At 30.8% G+C, this 25,496-nt stretch overlaps 1 protein-coding gene and 1 long non-coding RNA gene across 3 annotated transcripts; one reads left to right on the top strand and one right to left on the bottom strand.

The window, feature by feature from the left end:
- Positions 1–2,236: 2,236 nt before the first annotated feature.
- On the bottom strand, positions 2,237–17,687 carry LOC117242187. The gene is made up of 3 exons (XR_004495197.1): positions 17,284–17,687; positions 15,403–15,487; positions 2,237–2,302 (listed from the first exon to the last, which is right to left on the bottom strand). It is a non-coding gene; the product is annotated as an uncharacterized LOC117242187 (long non-coding RNA).
- Positions 17,671–25,362, top strand: LOC117242186 (S-adenosylmethionine synthase). Of its 2 annotated transcripts, XM_033508654.1 has the most exons (11): positions 17,673–17,866; positions 18,338–18,481; positions 18,557–18,910; positions 19,897–19,974; positions 20,205–20,327; positions 21,597–21,709; positions 22,694–22,837; positions 23,093–23,311; positions 23,399–23,581; positions 23,693–23,826; positions 23,911–25,362. In XM_033508654.1, the coding sequence occupies exons 3-11, from the start codon at positions 18,796–18,798 to the stop codon at positions 24,014–24,016; spliced, it is 1,215 nt and encodes a 404-aa protein (XP_033364545.1). In that variant the 5' UTR covers positions 17,673–17,866; positions 18,338–18,481; positions 18,557–18,795; the 3' UTR covers positions 24,017–25,362. The 2 variants fall into 2 exon arrangements, with proteins under 2 accessions (XP_033364546.1, XP_033364545.1); XM_033508655.1 differs by lacking the exon at positions 21,597–21,709 and adding an exon at positions 20,870–20,982 and having other exon boundaries at positions 17,671–17,866; positions 18,338–18,910.
- Positions 25,363–25,496: the final 134 nt, after the last annotated feature.

Raw genomic sequence — 25,496 nt, 5'->3', positions numbered from 1 at the left:
ATTTATACTTTTTGTAAGTCATTTCTCGTTCATTAATATTTTTATAAAATATAAAATATTTTATTTTCTATCACAATTTATTTATTTCTTAACCTATCTGTATACTAATTGTAAGTAACCTATCTACACATATAATTTTTAGTATTTTATTGCACAACAACAAAAAATGCTACTAGATAATGTGTTAAAATAGATGTTCATTAAAATATTCTTGTATTTTTTAAAAACACGCCTATATTCTATTCTAATTGTTGCTAAAAATTAAAATATGATTCTACAAACAATAACTAAAAGATTAATTCCTATTGAATTTTTTTAAGGAAATTTCCTCAAATATCAAGGATTAGTTTTATTTAACATAATAATATTTCGAGAAAACATCAAGGCAACATAATGCATTAAAACACATCATTTTAGTGTCATAATTATTATGCATATTATTATTTTCTTTTTTATCCTTAATCAAATCGTATTAAGTCATGCAGTTGCTATGAATTACAATGTAACAGTACAATAAATATGATAAATATTATAAAGTACAAAAAAATAATACTACGTATATATATTTCTAAGAACTACCATTCTCAATGGCAAAGTGCCATTCAAAAATACGCAAAGAACAGAGCGCCATTCACAATATTGGGTACAGTAAGTAGTATATCGGTCTAGTTGAGAAGTCAGCAAGCTATTCAACAAAGCGTTTGGTATCGTTCAAATTTTAAAGTAAGATACGGCTATCTTATGTTAACATGTACACATTTAGTTCTCAATGAATAAAAACGATCTTTTTTATATTGTTCCCGTTAAATTTCCACGAGAATACATAAAAAATATATTTTACTAACAAAATACTCGATACTTGACAAAATGTATAGTATTTTGAGACATCATACAAATCTCATCGAGGAAATGGTCTGTTGGCCAAATATCTGCATATGAAATACATTCTCACCCATTGAAATAGACATTTTTGAAGCGAACTAATGCTAAGTATTCCAATTCTTAATCGGTAGCTAACTGTCAATGATCAAATAGTTCTTATCAGATCTAACAATTTACGAGAATCATAGTAATTTAATGAGATTTCTAATAGTTTAGTAGAACTATAAATGAATAAATATTAAAATATGAAATTATTAGAATTATAAAGAAATACTCACTGCCAAAATTATTTGTAGATATGCAGACGAAAATCAGAGAAAACATTAAAAAACAAAAATTAATTTCGTTTTTATACCTTTAAACGCTCATCAAAAGATGTTGATAAAAAAAAAATGCGCTTTATATCTGTGGTAGGATATCTGTGTGATTATATATGTATGTACATACAGCGTGTCTCCGAAATCATGATACAAGCAGTCGGGTTGTCATTCTACATGCAAATGTAAGTAGAAAAGAAAGAATAACATTCTTTCGTTTAAGGCTTGGTTCTTCGAAGATCCGCCTACTGCACGTGTATTAGTTGTAAGTTTCAAGATATCCGACTTCTTTTTCTGCTTCTGTTTATATTTATAAACATAGATAATTTCACGTTTGCTTCCTACTATATTACTGTTATCTTATTTCCGCGGCCTCCGCACTGACAATGGTTTCATAAATAAAGGTGAGAGTTTCTCTTTTTAAAAATCGTTTTATTAACGTAAAAATTATTCAAAATATTGACCACGATGCTGCATATATAGCTCTAATTAAATTATTATCAGCACAAGCAGATAAAGAGGTCCATGATTTCGAAGAATCCCTATATGTACGTATAGTATTGAGCTAAATTAAACAGATGGAAAACATTTTTATTAACAGAAATAATGATGGTAATCTAGCGTTAATATGTAAACGTACAAACGTACAATAAAACATTATTTACTTAAAAATTCCATATGCTCAGTTTTTCCCCTTTATGTTGCTACATACACGTGTAAATGAGACGAATATTTAATTACTTGTTATGCATTTGTAAGAAAAATGAATATTTATTAATTGCATAAATTTTAAAAGGACAAAAGAGATATTCGCATGCAATATTGTACATTCCATTCCGTTATGAACATATAATGAAATAGTTCTTACTCAACGATATGTTTATTTTCACCATATTTCAACGTCTCGTCTCTTTCCTTTCAAGAAAATAGAAAATAGTTTTTTAACAATATGGAATAAACAAGAAGATATTTCAAATAAATATGGTATTATCAAATCATGTAACTGACATTCAAGTCACAAAAACCTGATGTGAAATTTGTCCATCTGAAATTTCTTCCACCTGAATGATTAACCCTTCTAGTGTCGACCGAAATAATTGTACCTGAACGGAGAATACCAAACCAATTTGATATAATTTGGCAAGGATTGAGAAAAAATCATAAAAAAAAGTAAGAATGATATTTACAAAAATCAAAAAGGAACGTATTACGAAATAAAGGAAGAATAAATTAATACCAATTGTATTTCAATATTTGTTGAAGATCATAGTAATAATACTTATTCAAAACCATTAGGAAAAATGGAAAAATCAGTTTTCTTTTATAAACAGTATTTGCAAATAAGGAGAATCATCGTTTGGTCATAATTTGATGTAGAATAATGTATTCTCAATTATTTATAACAAAATCTCTAATATCAAGACACAAAACTAAATGACAATCCCATGATGCGCAGTAAGCGTCAGGAAGATTACTTGCTCCGAAACAAGAAATAACATTCTAATACTATTATAAGCATTTATAGCTATCCAGCTATTGAAAATGTGTAATATTTACTTATTATTATTATTCATACAAATAATTTACTCAGCATTGATAGTTACTAATGCATACACAGTATAATCCTAATATTGCACAGATTACAAATTGTACATGATCTATGCACAGGCCCACCAAAAATTTTACTCTCACCTTATCGAGGCAAGATTATTTTATGAAACATAAGGAGATATTCTGTTTTAAACAGTGTTATCTAAAATCTGTGATTACGGTTTCAACCAAATCTCCGAAGCCGAATTTTTGTCCTATGACACCGACGTATACACAGTCTCGATAATTTGTGGAATATCTCCCACAGAGCTTCTGCAGAGAGATTCAATTTTGAGATAAAGTTCTCTCGCAATAGAAATAGTAAGAATAAAACAATAAGAAGAGGTAAAATAGAATAATGCAATGATATATCATTGTTCGGTACTAAAAGGATTAATCCAATCCATTTAATTAAAATAAAAAAAGAAAGAAAAGTAAGCCTTTTCGAAGAAAACATCTTAACACGCTTTATACTAGTAGCTCACCTTGCGTAGAATGAAATACCATAACTTTCTCTCCGTAGTACATGCATTAGCTTACTAAGGTCGTTTTAAATCCCGTAATTTATCGGAAATTGGATTTCCATTTGAAAATATAAAAATACTGCGGTTACCATTACGAATTCGATTAAAAACTAAATCTTTAAATTGACAATTGATACTCAGAGTATTATTAAACATAAATAATATTGTGTTTATATCGTTATTATTATATATTATATCATAAATTTCATTATTATATTTTTCGAAAATTTTGATATGAACTGTGGAAAGGATTGTATTACAGGCAAACGATTATAATATGAAAGAACATGAAGTATTCTTCTTCGGAGCTTTAAAGCAATTTACAAATTATTAGAAAACTCAGAAACATACCGAAAACGGATCCATTTAAATCTAAAGTAACAAATTCCCGTCAGAGACACACTATTTTTTAAAAAACCGAAGAAACAAATTTCTCTTCGAAATCAAATAATTATCATATCCATGTTATTAATCATGAATATTTATCAGTTAATGGAACATTTAAGTCATCAAAAATTGAAGAGGAAGTTACCATTTAAGAATGCTAAACTTAGATAAACTTATCTAAGTTTTTTTAGACATTCAAATGGCTAAAAATTATATTTACAATTTTTCGTATTATTTTCGTAATTTATAAGAACAATAGCATGAATGCCTAACAGTCGAAAAATGAGCAAAGAAAACATCATTATTTGCACTAAAAGATCAAAATATAATTTGTGAATGAGCGATTAAATAATCAGCGTTAATTTCTATTTTATATAATGTAAGAATAATCAAATATAACAGAGACAAATGTTGCCAAAAACTGAAATAATGGGGCAAAAAGCACGAAAAGAGAAACTGAAACACCCAACTGCGATGTAAACTACAGCAAATCGGATATAGAAATGCCAATGCACTATATATACTCATCATATAGAAAGATCTATAAGAAGAGGACAAAACAAAACAACAAACTCCACTACAGCGGGACGTACGGAAGAATCACGAGCGTAACAATAATGAAAGCAAGAAACTACTTAATCTTAAGTACACCCCAGTCGACAGAAGGAATTACTACACAGGTGAAATTAGTTGGCAAGTTAAGGTGAACAACAACGATAGGACAAGGAACGAAATGTAAAATAAAAGAAAATCAACCGTGTCAACTATGCGACATCGGAGAAATAGAACGTGGTAAATGGAAAACACATACTAAGCGACTGCACAGTATATACAGAATCCGGACCAACCACACTGAGAAATAAGGAATGATTGGAAATAGTGACGACAACACAACTGAAAAACAAATATGGGAACTGACAAGCTTCATAAAGGGAAGCATGAAGTTGAGCGCTTTCTGCATGGAGGAATAGAGAAGCACAAAAGATTGATATATAGGCTGAGTCACCTAAGAGTTTAAGCTGAAATATCTTTGATACTATTAATTGTATCGGAAAAGGTTTCAGATAAATGTTGAATGGCTTCAAGGGGGCCATGTTTTGATATAATTAGTTTTCCTGTAGTTGTACTAAAAAGATATATGATTTCATTTGAAAAATGTTGACCTTCGCGTGACCTTTACGCGACTACCTACAGAAAAAATAACGACATTAAAACACACGCCCTTTAAAACCCTTCAACTTTTACTTGAAATGTTTACCGATGGGACTAAAATTTCAACTTAAATTCTTAAGTGATTCACCTTGTATACTAACTTATGTGATAAACCAACAATAAGATATAGATCAATGTACATACTTATTATTAGATAAGTAGGGGAGCAAAATTTAGCTTTAAAGAATAAACTAAGATAGTAAAAAAATTTAACAAGCTGGTACATACACAAGATAAATGTAATAGGCATAACCCTCGATATAAAAAACGAATATAATGCAATAATTGAGTTTAATGAATGGATGAATAAGCAAATTTGCGAGGATAATTGCTAGTGAAAATTTCAAATTTCAATAAAAAAATTCCGATAAAAAATGTTCAATGAAATATATAAGGTAGAAAGTAAGGTAAAGTAAAATGTAAAAGAATCATATAAATTGTTTCTAAAACATTGGAAATAATCTTTCATACTTCTTAAATATTATAATTCATAGTGTAATATAAAATTAATGTAATGCATACACATACGTGAAGTGCACATTTTCAAAAATTAAATTTCTTTCCTAATAGTTTGTTTTATGGAATAATCTGCTTCTTCAAAATCGAATTTAGTGATAGTTGTGTTGTAGTGAAGATTTGTAAATTTTATATATTTATTTTTTCATTTATTTTATATTTGACTCTTATAAGATGATATTAATAATAATAATAACAGATTATTTTCCGAAACTAGTTTATAATTATTATGACGAGCACCTTCAATTTTTCACAAATACATGATTAATTTCATTTAAAAAAAAAAAGTTACACGCACACACAGTAAAACATTACATATTATTTTGCATAACAAAAATTTGCAATTTTTATGAATGTAAAATAATAAATTATAGTTAGATGCAATTCTTGCAATCGCTAGCATTTGTCATTATTCGCATACTAGAATTGCACAATAAAATTTCAATCACCATTATCACTATTATTACTTCAAGTATCAATATTGCATAATTATTATATATCAAACATATAAAACAGAAATATCTTACTATCACTCTTAAAATTAACAACATAAAATATTCCTTTTCTTTTCGTGTAACTAATCTCAACAATAAAAAAAAATGATAGTTTCACAAGAAATACTGAACAGAATTTGAGATCGGGGTATATGGCAACATTGAAGTGAACATGAGTAATAATATCACAAACGGTTGTAATCTCAATCGTGACTTGACATAATTTTATTGTCAGTCGATAGCGTCATGATACCGGTGACGTTGAATGACTAAGTATTGATGTGTTTTTAATTAACGCATCTATTAGTGTATAAATAGAAAAAAAGTATAACAATGATGAATTTAGACAGATATTTCTCCCTTTTACGATATGTACATACATATTTATAAGTGTATCAGTAAAAATAAGCTTTGAAATTATTTCTGGAATTAACTGACAAGTGTATAAATTTATTCATTTCCCTCAAATGTCATTCTTGCAAATAATACAATAGTGTTTTAATAATAATGTTATGATCGGATATATTAGTTAATATAAAATTACTACAACCGTTTTAAATCAGTTTAAATGAATGACCGCTCAAACCACGTTGATTGCATCATTACACATAACGTAACGGATGAATCACATTGCATTACATGAGAAATAAGATTATTACCATTTTTATTTTATTTTACTAAGGAGAATATTTCATGGATTTGTCACAGAGTTTCAAGAATGATGAAATCACATAAAATCATTATGTTAGAGTATTTTTACGTAGTAATGTACTACAGTCCACAGTTTCGTATAGATATAGATACATACATATATATACATTTCGCATGTGCATACATATATGATTCGTATAATATATGTTTTTTTATATGATCTTCTACAATAATATACGAATGCAAAAAAATTAATGTTCTCAGTAAGAAAGAAATTTCATGTGATTATTATCCCTTATAATATTTAACTATCCGAGCTGACGTTAAAATACATGCGTAGTTCAAATTCTACTCCTATTTTTTATTTTATATTTGCCAATTTATATAGTTAAACGTAATGCAATTATTATATTATTTTCATTGTATTTCTAAAAAAATTTTTTGAACTTTCACAAAATCATTTGTATTTGTCGGATTATGGTTGGAATTTTGGGCGTTCGATGAACCTTTACTCAAATTTACCATCGCGGATATAGCCGATGTTTACCGGTATAAATGTGAGTACTACAAGAGGCTACAAGTAATAGCGGCGATAGGATGGTCGAGATGCCGATGACAACGAATTCAGGTTCGACAACGAATCCACGGTCCACGGGATGACGAATGCCAACGTAATACACGATTCGGATAACTCTCTCGATAACTCAATCAGCAATTCGTCCAACGACTAATTAACTAACTAACTAACTAACTAACTAACTAACTAACTAACTAACTAACTAACTAACTAACTAACTAACTAACTAACTAACTAACTAACTAACTAACTAACTAACTAACTAACTAACTAACTAACTAACTAACTAACTAACTAACTAACTGACTAACTGACTAACTGACTAACTGACTAACTGACTAACTGACTAACTGACTAACTGACTAACTGACTAACTGACTAACTGACTAACTGACTAACTGACTAACTGACTAACTGACTAACTGACTAACTGACTAACTGACTAACTGACTAACTGACTAACTGACTAACTGACTAACTGACTAACTGACTAACTGACTAACTGACTAACTGACTAACTGACTAACTGACTAACTGACTAACTGACTAACTGACTAACTGACCAACTGACTAACTGACTAACTGACTAACTGACTAACTGACTAACTGACTAACTGACTAACTGACTAACTGACTAACTGACTAACTGACTAACTGACTAACTGACTAACTGACTAACTGACTAACTGACTAACTGACTAACTGACTAACTGACTAACTGACTAACTGACTAACTGACTAACTGACTAACTGACTAACTGACTAACTGACTAACTGACTAACTGACTAACTGACTAACTGACTAACTGACTAACTGACTAACTGACTGACTGACTAACTGACTAACTGACTAACTAACTGACTAACTAACTAACTAACTAGCTAACTAACTAACTAACTAACTCGTAATTCAAATGAAACTGCCCTTATATAGTCCTTTTCCCACTCCTTGAGTCAATCTCTGTTTTTGAGGAGAGCTGCACAACTATTTTCTACTTCCGTTATTACACGTCCTTCCCGTGACCGTGGGTACGTTCGATGACTCCTTATGTCACCTCGAGCCCAAACCCATCGTCATAAACCTTAAGTGCCCGCATAACTATTTCTTCGTTTATTGCTTAAAGGTCGTTGTCGTAAACATCTGGATTGGGGTATTGGGTTTTTCCGAACATTCTAAAGAAAGGTCCCGATGTCCTTCCATTTCCGACATATTTTTATACATTTCCAGATCCTTCAAATTTGCAAATATAAATAACGATCAATGTTAAAAAACTATAAATTCTTTTTTTCTCTTTGACTCACTTTTGCTTTCAATACTGTATTTAATTAGAATTGATTAAATTAATACCAGTTAGTTACAGAAAAAGCTCCTAATAAAGCAAATTTAAACTGATGAAGTTGTATATAAAATATATTATTATACCAAAATATGTTAAAATATCATATCAAGATAAGATAGTCCACTAGAAATTAAACCACTTAATTATCTATAGATAATTGAATATGATATATGTAACTCCATAAAGTAATATTCAAACTATTAATTATTTATTTAATTATTAATAATTAATCAAAGATATAAAATTATTCCGTGGAAAATAAATTTCAAAATAAGGAATATCTAGAATTGTAATATTTTATCAAAATGTATTTAACCTGTCCTCAACCATGACCATTAACAACATAACAATTCCTAACAAGGATACGGTCATATACCTGAGCATGACTCTGGACAGGAGATTAACATGGAAACAACACATCACAGACAAATCGAAGCAACTCAAGGCTAAACTTAAAAAATTCTACTGGCTCATTGGCCGACGTTCCAACCTAAGCATGCAGAATCAAATTACCCTCTATAAGACCGTGATAAAACCTGTTTGGACCTATGAAATCCAACTATGTGGTACAGCAAGTAATTCCAACATTCAAATACTTCAACGCTTCCAATCGAAAACACTAAGATCCCTAATAGATGCACCCTGGTTACCAGCGAAGCAATACATCGCGACCTCAAGATACCCACAGTCAAAGAAGAAATAACAAAATGTAGTAATAGATTTATCAAAAGAGTTAACAAACATCGAAACCCCCTAATTACTAAATCACTTAATACGTCGGACCAGATCCGCAGGCTAAGAAAACACTATCATATTTTATTTTTTAAGTCGTTTAAGTCTAAATATAGTAAGTAATCAAACAAATATTTCTCAATATTAAAGTAGCCAACTATCTACATCGTAAAACAGTGGAAATTAAACAATAATTATAATGAGATAATTCAATTAAGTTTCTTATCTTTGGAATTTAAAGCCAAAGCTATCTTAAAGAGAGAAATATTTTTTTTCTTTTATTATTTATTAAAATTACAATCAATTCTCGCGTTGAGAATTTTCAGTAATTTTTCTGGCGTGGCGCAGTAACATCGCTAATTATTTATAATAAGTTAGTACTTATTATAGATAAGTATAATTTATAAGTAAGTGTTACAAATAAGTGAATATTACTTAATTTAAATAAGTAATTGAATCTAGCGTTTAGGTCTAGCGGGTAATGCCTCTTCAGCCTGCGAATCTGGTCCGTCGTATCAAGTAGCACAGTGATTAAGGGGTTTCGGTGTTTGTTGATTCTTTTGCTATATCTGTCGCTATATTTTGCTATTTCCTCTTTGACTGTGGGTATCTTGAGGTCGCGATGTATTGTTTCATAGGTTACATACCAAGGTCATCAATTAGGGATCTTAGCGTTTTCGATTGGAAGCGTTGAAGTATTTCAATGTTGGAGTTACTTGCTGTTCCCCATAGTTGGATTCCGTAGGTCCAGACAGGTTTTATTACGGTCTTGTAGAGGCTAATTTTGTTCTGTGTGCTTAGGTTGGAGCGTCGGCCAGTGAGCCAATAGAATTTCTTGAGTTTGTCCTTGAGTTGCTTTGTTTTGTCTGTGATGTGATTTTTCCAAGTTAGCCTCCTGTCCAGGGTCATGCTCAGGTATCTGATTGAGTCCTTACTAGGAATTATTGTGTTGTTAATGGTGACCTGGGGGCAGGTTTGTTTTCGGAGCGTGAAGGTTACATGTGAGGATTTTTTTTCGTTAATTTTGAAGCCCCATTTATGAAACCACTTTTCCATGGAGTCGAGACATCGCTGGAGAGTGGATGAGGCAATTACCGAGTCTGCGTGGGTAGCTAATAGCGCTGTGTCGTTAGCAAATGTTGCTATTGTTATCTCGTTTGATACAGGTAAGTCGGCAGTGTAGATGGAGTACAGTAGGGGTCCGAGGACACTACCTTGGGGTATGCCGGATTCTGTTGGGAATGTTGCGGAAGTGGCGTCAAGGCATTTAACCATGAATCGTCTATTGGTTAGATAGGATTTTAGGATGGAGTAGTAGGGGTGAGGTAGGATCTTTTTAAGCTTGTATAGTAGCCCTTCATGCCATACTTTGTCGAATGCCTGTTGGATGTCTAGGAATATCGCTGAGCAATATTTTTTCTTTTCAAGGGTTTAACTGATCATGTGGGTTATGCGATGGATTTGCTCTACTGTTGAATGTTGTTTTCGAAAGCCAAATTGGTGATCTGGGAGTGTTTTCAAGTCTTCTAGGAGTGAAAGGAGTCGATTCGTGAGCATCTTCTCGAATAGTTTAGACTGGGTAGGTAGAAGACTGATTGGGCGATAGGAGCTAGTTTCGTATATCGGTTTGCCGGGTTCAGGGATGAGAGTAATCAGTGAGATTTTCCAAACCTTAGGATAGTGTTCAAGGCGAAGGATAGCGTTAAAAATCGATGTGATGAGTGCAATCCCTTTTATGGGAAGTTCCTTGATTGCTTTATTGCCTATTAGGTCGTGCCCTGTTGCTTTCTTGGGATTTAGGCGACTGATTGATTCTATAATCTCTGCAGAAGTGAAGGGTTCAATAGGAGGGGACATTTGGAAGGGAGTGTGCAGGTATTCAGTAACGTCTGCGGCAGCTTTGGAGTAATGGGGTTTGAATACTTTAGACAAGTATTTAGCAAACAGGTTTGTCTTTTTTTATAGGGCTAGACGGCGGATTAAAGAGACAAATATGAGAATAAATCCATTCGGCGAACAGTTAGTATCGTCAATTGCCCTTGAAAATATTAATTTGTAAATAAAGGGACAATATAAGTAATTTAAAATATAGATTTACATAGATATTAACTTGGATCATAAGGATAAATATACGTAATTGTCTTTATCGAGAAGCAGCAATGAATTTACATTTATCCAAATTCTCTGAATAAAATTATGACTTTCTTCCTATTTTAAATTCCTAGTAAACGTACAACTGACAACAACAGATAGATATTACGTTTCCATATCTTGTTTACACACTTTTTACTAATACTTGTAGTTACAAAACATGCGAATGTACGATTTTTTAATCTTCGTCAAAACTCTACATTCTACCATTAATAACCATAAATAATAAATAATGTGACGCAACATATACATGAAATATAATGTGAGAAAATAAAGTTAACAATATCGTGATGAATCGTAACAGAGTGAGCAATACTTACGATATGTGAACAATATTTTTGCATACCTATGATGATTAGTAAACTACTGATGTTTATGCATTTTTACGAATTACGGCGATTTATATTTTTACAAATACAATTAAAGGAATAAAAAAACAGAGCCTTGCTTCACCTATTTAGTACTATTCGTATAATGAATATTATATTTCTAATATCAAGTATATTTTTGCACCTGTATATTTCCTAAAAGTATTGTACATGAAAATGCGCGCATTAACGATTATACTAAAAACTGATAATTAAACATTAAAGCATACCTATGAGAATTGTTTAAATTGGTTATTTTTGTAACGATTCATTGCCTCATGAATATCTTTCATGTGATATAAAAATTGCGTCAGAAAAGCACGTGCTTAATTCACACTCGGTGAACCATACAATCAACGTAAACGACCGATATTATTATATTAAAAGGAAAAAAGATACAAAGATAAAGATAAGTTTTTGCTAACGTTATTTATAAAATATCAGGTTCATTTTTTACACGCTTCACGACGAGTATTTTAAGAGAAGAAATACTCGGTTTAAAAAGAAAAGTGAATTTTAATAGTTACCTAAGTATACATAATTATAATAACTTCATATAATTTTATATTTCTTTTTCTTTTTTTTTATTATTTATTTATTTACATTTTACAATTTGTCCAGTAGGACATTTGATAAAATATTATAGCTTAGTGATATAGCAATATAGCATGTGGATGGCTACCCCCAATGGGATACCATCTCTTTCTTTTTCTGCCAGTTAATGTTAGTTATCATTGAGTATACGAGTGAACTAAGATAAGTTACTAATCCGTATCCTTATCTTTGTTAATTCGTCCTTCAAGATAATCTTAACATCCTTTGATGACTAATCGAATGTTTAGAAATGTTCTTAAATGGAGAAAGAAATAAAAAGGTGGACACAAGTAGATAACGAATTATCATTACGTACTTTGAAGTGATTACACAACATTTACCTATATACATAAATGTATGTATTTCAAAACGTATATATAAGCATAGTCATAGATAAGCACGTGAACAGTTTCTGTGGAAGAATTATCATAGTTCTAGTAAAATAGTAAAATCCTAAAATGAGTTGTTAATCTATAGATTAAAAAATTTAACCCTACAGTAATTTTTATTTTTCAATATCTCGACATTGCTTTCGTTACAACTGGAAAAGGAGTTTTAACATTTAAAAACTGTGAGACATCTTTAGTATTATTTCTTATTTTTCTCAAATTTAAAAGATTTTCTAATAGAAAAATACGATTTGGTCGTAAATGACCTAAGGAACAAATGAATTAACTTCAATTTTAAACTCCTTCGCAATTAATTATTTAAATCTTAAGTAATCATTTCAGTATCGTTCCTTTGTCGATTAAGCCTTTTTATTTTAGTAGAAGATAATAATTAATACACCCATTTTGATTCCTTTATCTTGAACTAGTGTATGCTTTTATAATTTTTCACTTTGATATGTAACTTGAAGTTAGAGAATAATTTTAACTTCTCTTGATTATCAATATTGCAACACTGAATTGCAGATAACTACCTTGTTAAATATTTTTCCAAAATAAATTATCGTTAAAGAAATAATAAGTATACTTTCATTTCGTGCCATTACAATTCAGATTGCAATTAATTTCGCTGGTAACAAGTATGTGCTACCTTATAATTAGTGTTTTTACAAATTTGTTTATCCCATGTTATGTAAACTTTTCAAAGTAAAATCAGCTACTGAATCATACACGTTATCTTACAATATACACTATTTCGTTTCGTATTTTAAATAACATGTTTCCAATCAGAGTAAGTAACTATATACAAATTTTGAATTACATCAAGTATGAGAAATGAATACTTCCTTAGTAAAAAAAAACAACAAAAGAAAGTAAACGAATAATTACCTTCGTAGTTTCTAAAATTAGTAATTTACGTCAAAATTAATGTTATCCGGTTCGATGTGTTAAATTCTCATAAGAGTGAAATGAAGTTTTTACGACCTCCCAACTTGACGATCAGTCAAGTTGCAACTGTTTTTCTAGTATGCTTGTGATTTGTATGTTTATTTAAAGTATTTAGTATAAACGTAAGAGTAAGAAGCGTAAGCGAAAGTGTGTTGAATATGCTTGTACTCGTAGGCGTCTCACACGTGATGCGTCTTGTGCGTATCTGATCAAGGGTGCATAGCGTAACGTTCCATTGGCGGTGGTCTATCTCATCTGGTATCGAAGTTTATGACATGTCGCTTGCTGTTGAGTGGATCCGTCAAGCGCTTAAGATGCTAATTAACTTGTCGACGTAGTCCAAATTGCAAACTTTATAATGTGCAATCTGAAAAACTCCTACTTCCCAAAAGATAGTAAATGTGTCCGTATCGTAAACTGAGGATAATATTAAATTCTCAACAAAAGTAGCATATTAAAAATACGTTGAAAATATTATAGATATCAGGACTATAGTGGTCTTTATTTATTATATAGATTTATTTATTGCGATTGAAACAGAGAACTATAACTATTTAATTAGAATTTAATGTAGTAATGTGATATAACTAAAGACAACTAAATTCTTAGTTCACAAATCAACTTACAACTTACAGCTTACAACTTACAACTTACAACTTACAACTTACAACTTACAACTTACAACTTACAACTTACAACTTACAACTTACAACTTACAACTTACAACTTACAACTTACAACTTACAACTTACAACTTACAACTTACAACTTACAACTTACAACTAACAATTCATAACTCATGAATAACGATTGACCTACAACTACTCGCAGCTTCCTCGCAACTGCAACTAGTCACAATTTAGTCGTAACTCTAACTACAACTATTGACTATTGACTATTGACTATTGACTATTGATTATTGACTATTGACTATTGACTAGTAACTATTGACTAGTGACTATTGATTATTAACTAGTGACTAGTGACTAGTTACTTAGCATATTGCCCACTAGTTAGCATATGGCCCATCAGGATTTCCCATCCTTCCAGGCTTGTCAGCACTTTTATTGTTTTCTACTTGTAGTTCATCGAAATTTCCCCAACGGTTTTTCCTCAATACTACAATATTAGTAAATATTCTCTCAGATATGTTAATTGTAATAGCTACAATAAAGATTATGTTTAAACGATCTAATAAAATCAAATAAATTAATTGTACAAAAAATACGATTACCTAAGTCGATTTATTTAATTGAGAATATAACTTATCTGCAATATTTGCAACAGCTATGAAACTTTTTGACAAAATTTTCCTAATATAATTAAAATAAAAAAGATCGTAAAAATAATAAATTCAAGAAAATCTTAATAACACAACTGTTTTATAGCGCTTATTTAAAATGAAACGAAATTTTAATTACAAGGCTTTTTTATAAGTTGCAAAATTGAAATGTTTGAGGATGTGGTTGAGGATTTTTGTTGTGCTTTACGAAATAAAATTTTGATCCCTAGAATAAGATATTAGAGATGAAACTTAGATGAAAAATTCGCCTTGCTATAAAGTAAAAAATTACAATAAAGTATTGCAATACAAATACACGCGACAAATGAAGAACCGTTTTCATAGGAGAAAGTTACAACACAGGTGTTAAATTTCAAAAATGACTTGATTTAATTACTGCTTTAATCGTAAAATAGAAGAGATAATTGCAAAAAGAATGCTTACTCACAATTTATGCGTATCTCGCATTCAGCTGTGTCAGTGACATTGTATCAGGCTGCTCTACGATTTCGAACGTGTTCTTGGTTCTCGCTCTGAAATGATTACACATAACCACGTTTTTGACTAAAAAGAATCATTGCGCACGCACAGAATGAAATTACACACACGTTCCTTACCTAAAGAAAAATCACAAGTGAAAAACATTTACTCATTGTAGTTACATATGCGTACATATTGAATCACAATAGAGACACGTAGAATTCAGATAAAAAGAAGTTGAATTGAATAAACATATGCTACTTAGTGAATTATATCTATTTGGTGAAGTAACTGTATTACAAACGTAAATTATACTGAAAATATGTTATATGTATTTGTAAATAATATATTTTTTAATAGAACACTGTTTATTGCTTTACATTGATAGTTTAATTTGCATAAAATTAAGAAAACATGCAGTCAATTCATAATTACTAAGTTAATACTAGATATGTACAACTTTTTGAAAAAATTATGACTATAGAAATTATAGATATCTTTAATCATTCTAAATTTTAATAGAGAGTTTAGTATAATGAATTAATAAAAACTTGATAGGTATCCGATACTTGATAAGTAGTAATTATATATAAATAGATACATATGTTTTATATTGTAATAGATTTTATCCTAAAGATATGAAAATAGGATGTAAAAACGTGATGTGTAGGAACTGTTTTGGTTGCAAAATATTTATTCATTTTAATATTGTGTTAATCCAACGAATGAGTATTAAAAACCATAGTCGCACTGGGTATGTACGTAGGTAGTATGTAATAATTATATATATAATACAATAACATAAAACTATAGTACATATTTTTTCCTTTTATTCTATCAAACGATAACCGATTCAGGTAGAAGGAACAAAAGTATCGTAGCTGAAAGCGATATATGTATGAAATGAGGAAATCAATTAAAGCATTAAACGGTTATATCGATTGATCTAACCGCACTCAGGGCCGTGCGCACCCCGTGACCAGGGTTGCCAGAAAATTATTTACCGCTGTGCCGCGCCGACGTACCTACTTTAAAGAAAGATGCAGTTCTGAGTTGATACGGTACGGCCCTGAACAAAGCTCGATCTCCTTATCTCCCCTAACATGCCACAACTTACGTATATGTTCGGTCTTCAACCGCATAAGCTTACGATCTCACTACATATATAGCTTCCACCTTAATTGTTTTGAGAAAATAATCTACCATTATGAAATGACGCGTACCTAAATCCCAGATTATTTTATTCCAAGACCTAATTTGATCTTCAATTTAAAGAAGAATTATTTCGAATAATAAATTTCTTGAAACTCAATATACAAGGGCTGATAAAATAAGTTTTACAAGCAATAATATATAAACGGTAGTAATATATAATACAATGTAATATAATATAATATAATGTAAATATATATTTAGGAAAACGATTAAATCTAATACCATAGAAAGGATCTAAATTATTATTATAAAATATTTATTCATTTGTTAATGAAAAAGCAAAATCAAGTTCTTTTGAGAAGCAGAAGAAAATTTTATTTACATTTATTAAATTTTAATTAATTTTATGAACATAAACTAATTCGCTTTGGCTTTACTATACTTTTTAAACCGAAGATTAATTATATACAAGGCAATTTGATACAAAAGGAGATTCAGAATTACATAAAAGTCATATGATGTAATTATAACCTATAATACACAAAATTTATTTATCATTCTTTCCACGCTTGTACATTTTCAATATTAAATTATCTCAGACACTATCTTACTATTACTTTCTAAGAAAAACTCTCTTATGAGATTATTAAATCAAGTTGATGAAATTATCGAAAAATTGTAGAAATATACCTACATTGGAATACATAAAATACACTCGTCTTCGTCTTCTATTGCACTTTATTGACAAGACAAGCTTCAAGAATGATCAACCCAGATACATGATCGGTCATTTTTCACTGATCGTTTCTTGTGAACTACTTTTTTCGTTTTTACTACCCGCTCTCATTAATTATGCGCAAAGCTCTCGTTTTGTTGAAATGTGTATTAGCAGAATTAACAATATAAAATTTCTTATCGGTTTGTTATTTTATCCTACAGTTTCTTTGACGACTTGCACAATTAACCTATACACTTATATTCTGCGACATGTATTACCATGTGAATGCTTAAACCCCACTCGAGCATTTCCCAATCATGGAGGGAGATTCTACGATATATAAAACTAGCTGATACGTAACATCTACTCAGTATAAATTCTGTTCTTTCGAAGGAAACACACAAAGCGTATTTACTGCAGCTTGATAATAATTCAAGTCGACCTCAACTCATAGCTCAAAGTTCAATATACAATTATCCCGTTATACTTTGAAAGTTTTCCATTCGAACGAATCACATATCACCGATTTTCCGAAGACTCGAAACGTTATATTAACAAGGTGACGAATACTTTTCACTTGATTAATATAATAATCCGTATGGGAGATTACGAATTTACACAAGTATACTATCAGTGGCAAGACCATTGATGTGTGATTATAAAAATCGGGAAAATTTCGTTATATCAGTTTCGTTTGATGTAACAAGTTTCGAGTTGTTGCCTCGATCTATTATATTCATAGTAAGATTACACACAAAAAAGAGATAAAGTGACGAACGAAAAGAAGGATAACGATTTAAGAATGTAGCACATGAATGTATCTACGAAACTCTATGATACTGTACTGTATTGATAAGGAACAATAATTTTTAAATAATTTCTGAAGTAGAGTTGCTTTTTTTCTAATATTAAGAGAAACGCTTGCATTTCGTGTTTTTAACTTTGTTACATATAAATGTTATTAGTAGTCGGCAAATATAAACAAATTTATTAACAATTTTATCGCAGGACGTGATACTTTTTTTTGCAGAAGTATTAAATACGTGGATAAGACATCGAATCGGGAACGGTGAAAGTAACGTTTCAGACGAATCTAATCGAATTCCGCGCCGATTTCATCTCCTGGATGATCGAGTGTCACGTGACTCGAGATTAGCCGAACGAAGTGACGAAGGTACCGAAGTTATAAATAACGGCTACCAGAGGGTGGGGAGTCTCTTTCACTTTCTACTTCTACACTGTACCATAGTGCATTTACTCCGCGCTCGCCTAGCTGTTACGTTGTGTACTGTGCTGGTGTAGGGTTGGCTCGTGCGAAACCAAAGTAGGGTATAGATTGAACTTAAGACCGAAATTCCTCGCTTTCTTCAACTATTAAGGACGTCAGGCAAACTGAACGTGTCAACAGAGTTACAACACGTGGCCGAAGCATTTGAGCGTAGACGAAAGAAACCAAAGGCTGTATCCACGATCACGAAAAGAAAGAAAATGCCGGAGACCGCTCATCACATGAATGGATACGCTAACGGGCACACGCCGCCCGAGCTACAACAGGATACCAGTTTCCTTTTTACTTCAGAATCCGTTGGCGAAGGCCATCCAGGTAGGTAGCCTAAAAAGTATGCGTTCGTTTCATGACTCTTGTATATTTTGGACGACATCGTGCTAGTTCGTCTCGAGTTCCATGTCGGTGAGCCGCGTGTGCCGCCATGAAACTCGATGAACGAACCACACATACTTACATATGTATATACCGTGTGCGCACGCCGCGATTCTACCCTTTCTTCGCGCTTTCTTACTTTCCTTAAAAGCTTCGAAATGCGAGGATGGTGTTACGTTGCGATTTATTTGTTTCTTCGATTCTCTTTTTTATGCCTACCAAATACAGAATATCAATGCGTTTAAACAGCAGATCGGGAGCACATTTTTCCAATTGCTATCAGAGCAGAAGCAAGAACATCGGCGTCGCCATGTGCTCCTGAATATCACAATCCACTATCATCTTCAATATCTTCCACATTTCTCCCCTTACGTTTAAATTCTTCATTCTTTTTCTCCTCTAATCATATGTTAAACAGCTTTCTAAATTCACTTATGAATTATATACAGAATTCGATTAATTCTTTTATACCGAGTTATCTCGGGTATCGTTTCACACGTGCAAGCGCTGAACGTAGTTAATACATATTTTCTTTTAGTCATGAGTCTTGATTGGATTATTGTAGTCCTTCCAACTATATATTATTTTATGTATTCTAAAGTAAAAATCTGAATTTTCATTCAAAAAGTAATTAAATATTACTTCCGGTTGATTTATTACAAAACCAGGCTTGCAATATTGGTTCGACCAAACATCTTAACAAAATTTTACAAATATGTACGGAACAAGTTTAAATCAATTAGCATATATTCCATTTTCTGGTTATGCAATTGTTTCTAGAAATATATATCTATTTGTTTCAAAATTCATACATCTATATAGAAATTACATATACCAATAATTCGAGAGAAAGTTAGCTAGATATAAATTTAAAATCACTTCTATTCTATAGTTATAGTTTACTTAATTTTTTTCTCCGTTTTTTTTAGATAAAATGTGTGATCAAATAAGTGATGCAATTTTAGATGCACATTTAAAACAAGATCCTGATGCAAAAGTGGCTTGTGGTGAGTTTTCTAAAAATGATCCTAATTTTTCAAATAAATTGAATCAGTGGTGTCATAACCTCTATTTATAAGCTAGTTGGTATGACCTTGAGTTAATTTTGAACCATAGAACTCTGAAGGGATCTAGTACTTGATACAATGTCTATAGTTTAAACTGTTATTTAACAGTCATCAAATGTTTATGTTCATTTGTAATTCTTATTTTTATATGTTATTTTTCGATTATTCAGAGACTGTGACAAAAACAGGAATGATACTGTTATGTGGAGAAATTACATCAAAAGCTGTGGTAGACTATCAAAAAATTGTTCGGGATACTGTTAAGCACATTGGATATGATGATTCTTCAAAAGGTAACAAATATTCTTATTTGTTCTTCGTGTTTCTTCCTTTCAGTGATGTATGTTTGTTAAACCCTTTCATTTCCCTAAAATTTTATTAAATTTATTTTATCTGTACATCTAAAACATTTGAAGTTTTCCTTGCTAACATAAAAGATTTTCATCTTCTATGTACACATGCCCTGTGGCCGGAATGATATCTTTATTATCTTATCCCTCACAAAATTCGCCTCATTTGGTTCTCCAGAATCAGATTTTATAAATACACGGTCGAATCATGGCACGAAAGCTTCAGACACTAAATATGATTTTTATTATACCTACTGTCTTTACTTACTAAATTATTAAAAAATGAATTTGCATAATTTAAATAAATATACATTTTTTTATAACAAAGAGATGTGCCTTACGCTACATACACGTTAGAAAAGTGTTAGAGAAAATTCCATGACTCGATCGATTGGATGACCAATATCCTGCTCATTATTTTTTGGAAAAAATAAGTAAAAGAACACGTATGAATATGTAACGTAAGCATATCATGATCGTGGCAGGATTCGATTGGCGTACGTTGAACCTTTTGGTGGCAATCGAACAACAATCTCCAAATATCGCTGATGGTGTTCATGTGGACAGGGAAGAGAAGGACGTGGGTGCAGGTGATCAGGTACATAACCCATTCTCAGCCCGTGCCGCAGAGCAGCCATATAATTCAATAACATTCTCCTTTTTTTGCTTTACCCTCTCCCCTCTTTCTTATGATACATTCTGTAGTTTTTATAACATACACTTTCCTCGTGTTATGCGTGAATGTGTGAATCTGTGTATGCAAACAAGTACTGTGTTTATTCAGATACAGGAAGTACATGTTTTATAATACAAGAATTTATTTTATCTGGAAGATTTATATATAAATAAATTCTACTTGTATATTATAGGGATTCTAGGTTAGAGAAATTCATCACTGCATAAAAATCATAATAATTGTCACTATGAAATATGTAACAATGTTCTATTTCATTAACACTATTTCATACATTTTATGTATTTTAGTTAGGTTTTGGAATTACACAATATATCGGTTAAAGAAAAAAATTGTATATGGTATTAAACTTAAATAGGTCAGAATAAATTTATTTTTAACTTTTTTTAAAGCAAGGAAATTTATTATCTTGAAACAGCAGAGTAAACTGGAATACAAAACAGTGACGAATCGGTGTAATGAGAGTATTGATATTCATAGTAGCAAATATTTATATCTCATTCGTATAATTTCTACAGGTTTTGACTTCAAGCTTTGCAGTGTTCTGTTGGCGCTTGACGCCCAATCACCAAATATTGCAGCAGGAGTTCATGAAAACCGTAGTGATGAAGAAGTCGGCGCAGGAGATCAGGTCAATTAGCATTCTGATCTGTTCGTTTGAATTTTCTGTTCTTCTTTCTGTCTTATCTAATGCCAATATAGTTACTTCCTCTTAGCTTTCTGAACAATATATGCATATTTAGTTACCCTTTTCTTACTCTCGTTTTGTTTACCTTATTATTATCGTAGGCACATATTTAGTTTTGGTAATGGTATTCTGTAGCTTATTTTTTTCCTCTTTCTTCCCACCCTGTGTGTAGAATAGTGTTACATAAAATATTAGTTTCTTATTAATATTATTATAGTATTGGTGAAGGCGTCTAAACCATTAAAGCTTACTCCCATATCTAATTTTCCTTTCTATTTTCTTTTTTATTCTTTGTATCTTCTGCTAGTTTTTAATGCAATTTTTATCCTTTCATCAATTGTTATAACAAACAATTTTCAAGTGTTATTTATAATTGTTTCTTTGTTAGAAATATTCATTAACATTTGCATTATGTTATATATAACTGTATCTAAATTTGTTTCTGCATACTACAGTTCCACATTTTTATTCTGCAATAAATATGAAATATATGACCAATTATTCAAAACCTAATCTTACATCTGTATTTAATTATTTTGGTCAAGTTTAGAGCTATTATCTCCATAAGTTCGTGTTATCATTAAAATGTGTTATAAGCAAGAATGTAACAAAAACTACTAAACAAATTAGTGAATATAGTTGACTCGATATCTTGGTAATTCTGCTCTGTATAACACCTCCCTCACATATTATTTTTAAAAATTTTCAATACATCATAGATTACAATTCCTACAAATTCTGAGTGTAAATTAACACATAATTTTTAACTGTATGTTGTGTGCACTTTATTATTTTATTAATGCTTAATCTCCTGTATTACAAATTTACATAATATTGCAAGTTAATTAAAAGCACAATAAATCTTTCTCCTGCTTCAACTCCATACCTTATAAATTTTAGCTGAAATAACTTAAATTCTTCTCCTAGGGTCTGATGTTTGGATATGCAACGGATGAAACTGATGAATGTATGCCCCTAACTGTTGTATTAGCACACAAGTTAAACCAAAAAATAGCAGAATTAAGACGAAGTGGTGAATTATGGTGGGCAAGACCAGATTCAAAAACACAGGTATGACTTTAATTAATAAATTACACAATTGTCTCCTTCAAATGTGGTAAAATTTGAAAGTATTTGTTAAAATGATTTATATTAACATTAAAGTTTATTTAATATTATTCAATGATGTCACATAGTATTTGCTACTCTTGAATGCCATGATGTTAAAAAACATTACTGAGAATAATTTGTAAATGATATATTAATATTCTCAAATACAATCTTTTTTTTCTGATAACATTTTTTCCTGTTAATATTATACAATAGGTCACTTGCGAGTATGTAATGGATCGTGGTGCCTGCGTACCTATAAGAGTTCACACAGTGGTGGTATCATTACAACATAGTGAAAAAATTGGCTTAGAAGAACTACGCAAAGCAGTCATGGAGAAGGTTATCAAAGAAGTTATTCCAGCAAGGTATCTAGATGATAGAACGATCTTCCATGTTAATCCTTGCGGATTGTTTATTATTGGTGGCCCACAGGTAAAATACAAATTTTTTACATTAAATTTAAATCAACTTTCCGTGAAATGCTTTTAATAATATTAATACTTCTCTGTTTATTTGTAGAGTGATGCTGGTCTAACTGGTCGCAAAATAATAGTCGATACATATGGTGGCTGGGGGGCTCATGGTGGTGGTGCATTTTCTGGTAAAGATTTCACAAAAGTTGATAGATCTGCCGCTTATGCAGCAAGATGGGTTGCTAAATCTTTAGTAAAAGCTGGTCTTTGCAGACGATGCCTTGTACAGGTACAGATTATTATTATTCTCTATTATTATAACATTCATTAAAATAACATTCTATTCTTTACTACATTTTACTTTTTGATGAAAACATACATGTTCACAATGAATTTTTAGGTTTCTTACGCTATTGGAGTAGCAGAACCTCTTTCAATCACAGTTTTTGATTATGGTACTTCTAAATTATCTCAACACGAACTTCTAGGTATAGTCAATAAAAATTTCGATTTACGACCTGGGAAAATCGTTAAGTAAGTAATATTTGTACCTTATACTATATTTTGAATATAAATAACCAAGAATGTTGTATAAATAGTATTATAATCATTTCTTAGGGAGCTGAATCTTCGTAACCCCATTTATCAGCAAACTAGTACTTATGGACATTTTGGCCGAGAAGGATTCACTTGGGAACAACCAAAAACTCTAATTCTCGATTGATGAGAGCATAGATCCTAAATCAGTTTGACGTTTCTTATTGTAAAACGTCTATCAAGTCGTTCTCAATAATCATATATCTCGTAAATGTTTTCCGAGATTTTCCAACCTCCGCATTATTTCGCCAAGTCCATCAATTCCTTTTGCCAATTTAGTACTAGCCGGAAAAATGACATTAGATTTTTCCACATCATGGAGTTCTTGGTATTACGCGATATAGTACAAATTTTTTTGATCCAGCATATAGGCAAGAGCAATTTTTTTTTCTTACTATTCGCAAACTGAGTTGATGTTTATCAAACATTAGATATAATGAAACTATCGGCAAAGGGAAAGGTGAACTAAGCCTGTATGAGTCTGTTACTTACACGTGTACTTGTAACAGTCACGTGAGATTGTTTATTTACCAATGATACAACTCATTACCATGGCTTGTAAGCAGTGTGTTGGAAGTTAAAATGGTAAAAGAACAATAATACTTGGAATGATAAACATTCTGTATTTGGAAAATGTATAAATTGGCAACATCAGGCCAGGGCGTGCCTGTAAACAAACATTTGAGATAAAAATATCTCAAATTTTTAGCAATGTTTTAGTCCTGTGTATAAATGTACATGAAAGACCAATTTGCTTTTAAAATACTAACGTAACATTTTAATACCTTGTGTTCATCTATTCTAGCAAGTCTTGTTAATAGTAACTATGCTTTCATGTACGTTTGTTCATTAGAATTATTTATCGTTCGAGTGCAAATATAAAATGGTAATAACTATGTACATTAACTTTTAGCAAAGTGGGGAAACGAAGCAATTAAAGTGACCAATTATAAACGAAGTTTCTTTTCATATTGTTTAAAACTTTCATGACATAATTCAATATAATATTGACGAGGAGTTAATAATATCGCATTTATTTAAATCTTAATTAAAGCACTACAAATTTTTCAATTTCGTTTGAACTTAGGTAATTGCGATACTACTATCTCTTATATATTTATATATATACATACATGCATTTTCCCTCTTTGCTTCGTTTGAATAGATAATTATAATAAATATTATCGATCTTGCAACTGTATAGCAAATGATGCAAAATCAAATGTTAGACCTTATTTTATGGAGGTCTAGTACAGGTTGCGTAGCGGAGCTCGAAAATTATACGATTTTTCCAAGTTGTAGTGTGAAGATCTATAACACTATTGTATTTTAAATCAACAAAAATGTAAATGAAATTTAGTAAATTCGTTCCATTAGATTGATGTAACGATCTATCGTGTAATGGTATTGGCAGTGTAAAGATACACAAGATCATTATATGCAAATCATAATAAAAAAGATTTTTTAATAAAATGCTAAATGCTGTCATTCATTTTTTGTTATAAACAATTTACAGGTTAACAATTCCCTTTGCACTTCCTCATAATGATATTCTATAATTTAATAAGTACACGTAAAACTATGTTTAGTCAAAGATTCTTAAATTA

This window comes from Bombus vosnesenskii, unplaced genomic scaffold, assembly GCF_011952255.1.
Source record: "Bombus vosnesenskii isolate JDL3184/JDL3185 unplaced genomic scaffold, Bvos_JDL3184-5_v1.1 scf7180000016264, whole genome shotgun sequence".
NCBI classification, from domain to species: domain Eukaryota; kingdom Metazoa; phylum Arthropoda; class Insecta; order Hymenoptera; family Apidae; genus Bombus; species Bombus vosnesenskii.
The sequence above is the reverse complement of the archived record's forward strand: the minus strand, read 5'-3'. Positions and strand labels throughout refer to the sequence as shown.

Bases quoted from the DNA above. Each gene is read 5' to 3' on its own strand.
- LOC117242186 (XM_033508655.1), top strand. From the start codon at position 18,796: ATGCCGGAGACCGCTCATCACATGAATGGATACGCTAACGGGCACACG. The intron at 19,975-20,204 runs GTGAGTTTTCTA...TCGATTATTCAG, and splicing joins TGATGCAAAAGTGGCTTGTG to AGACTGTGACAAAAACAGGA. The intron at 22,838-23,092 runs GTATGACTTTAA...ATTATACAATAG, and splicing joins GACCAGATTCAAAAACACAG to GTCACTTGCGAGTATGTAAT.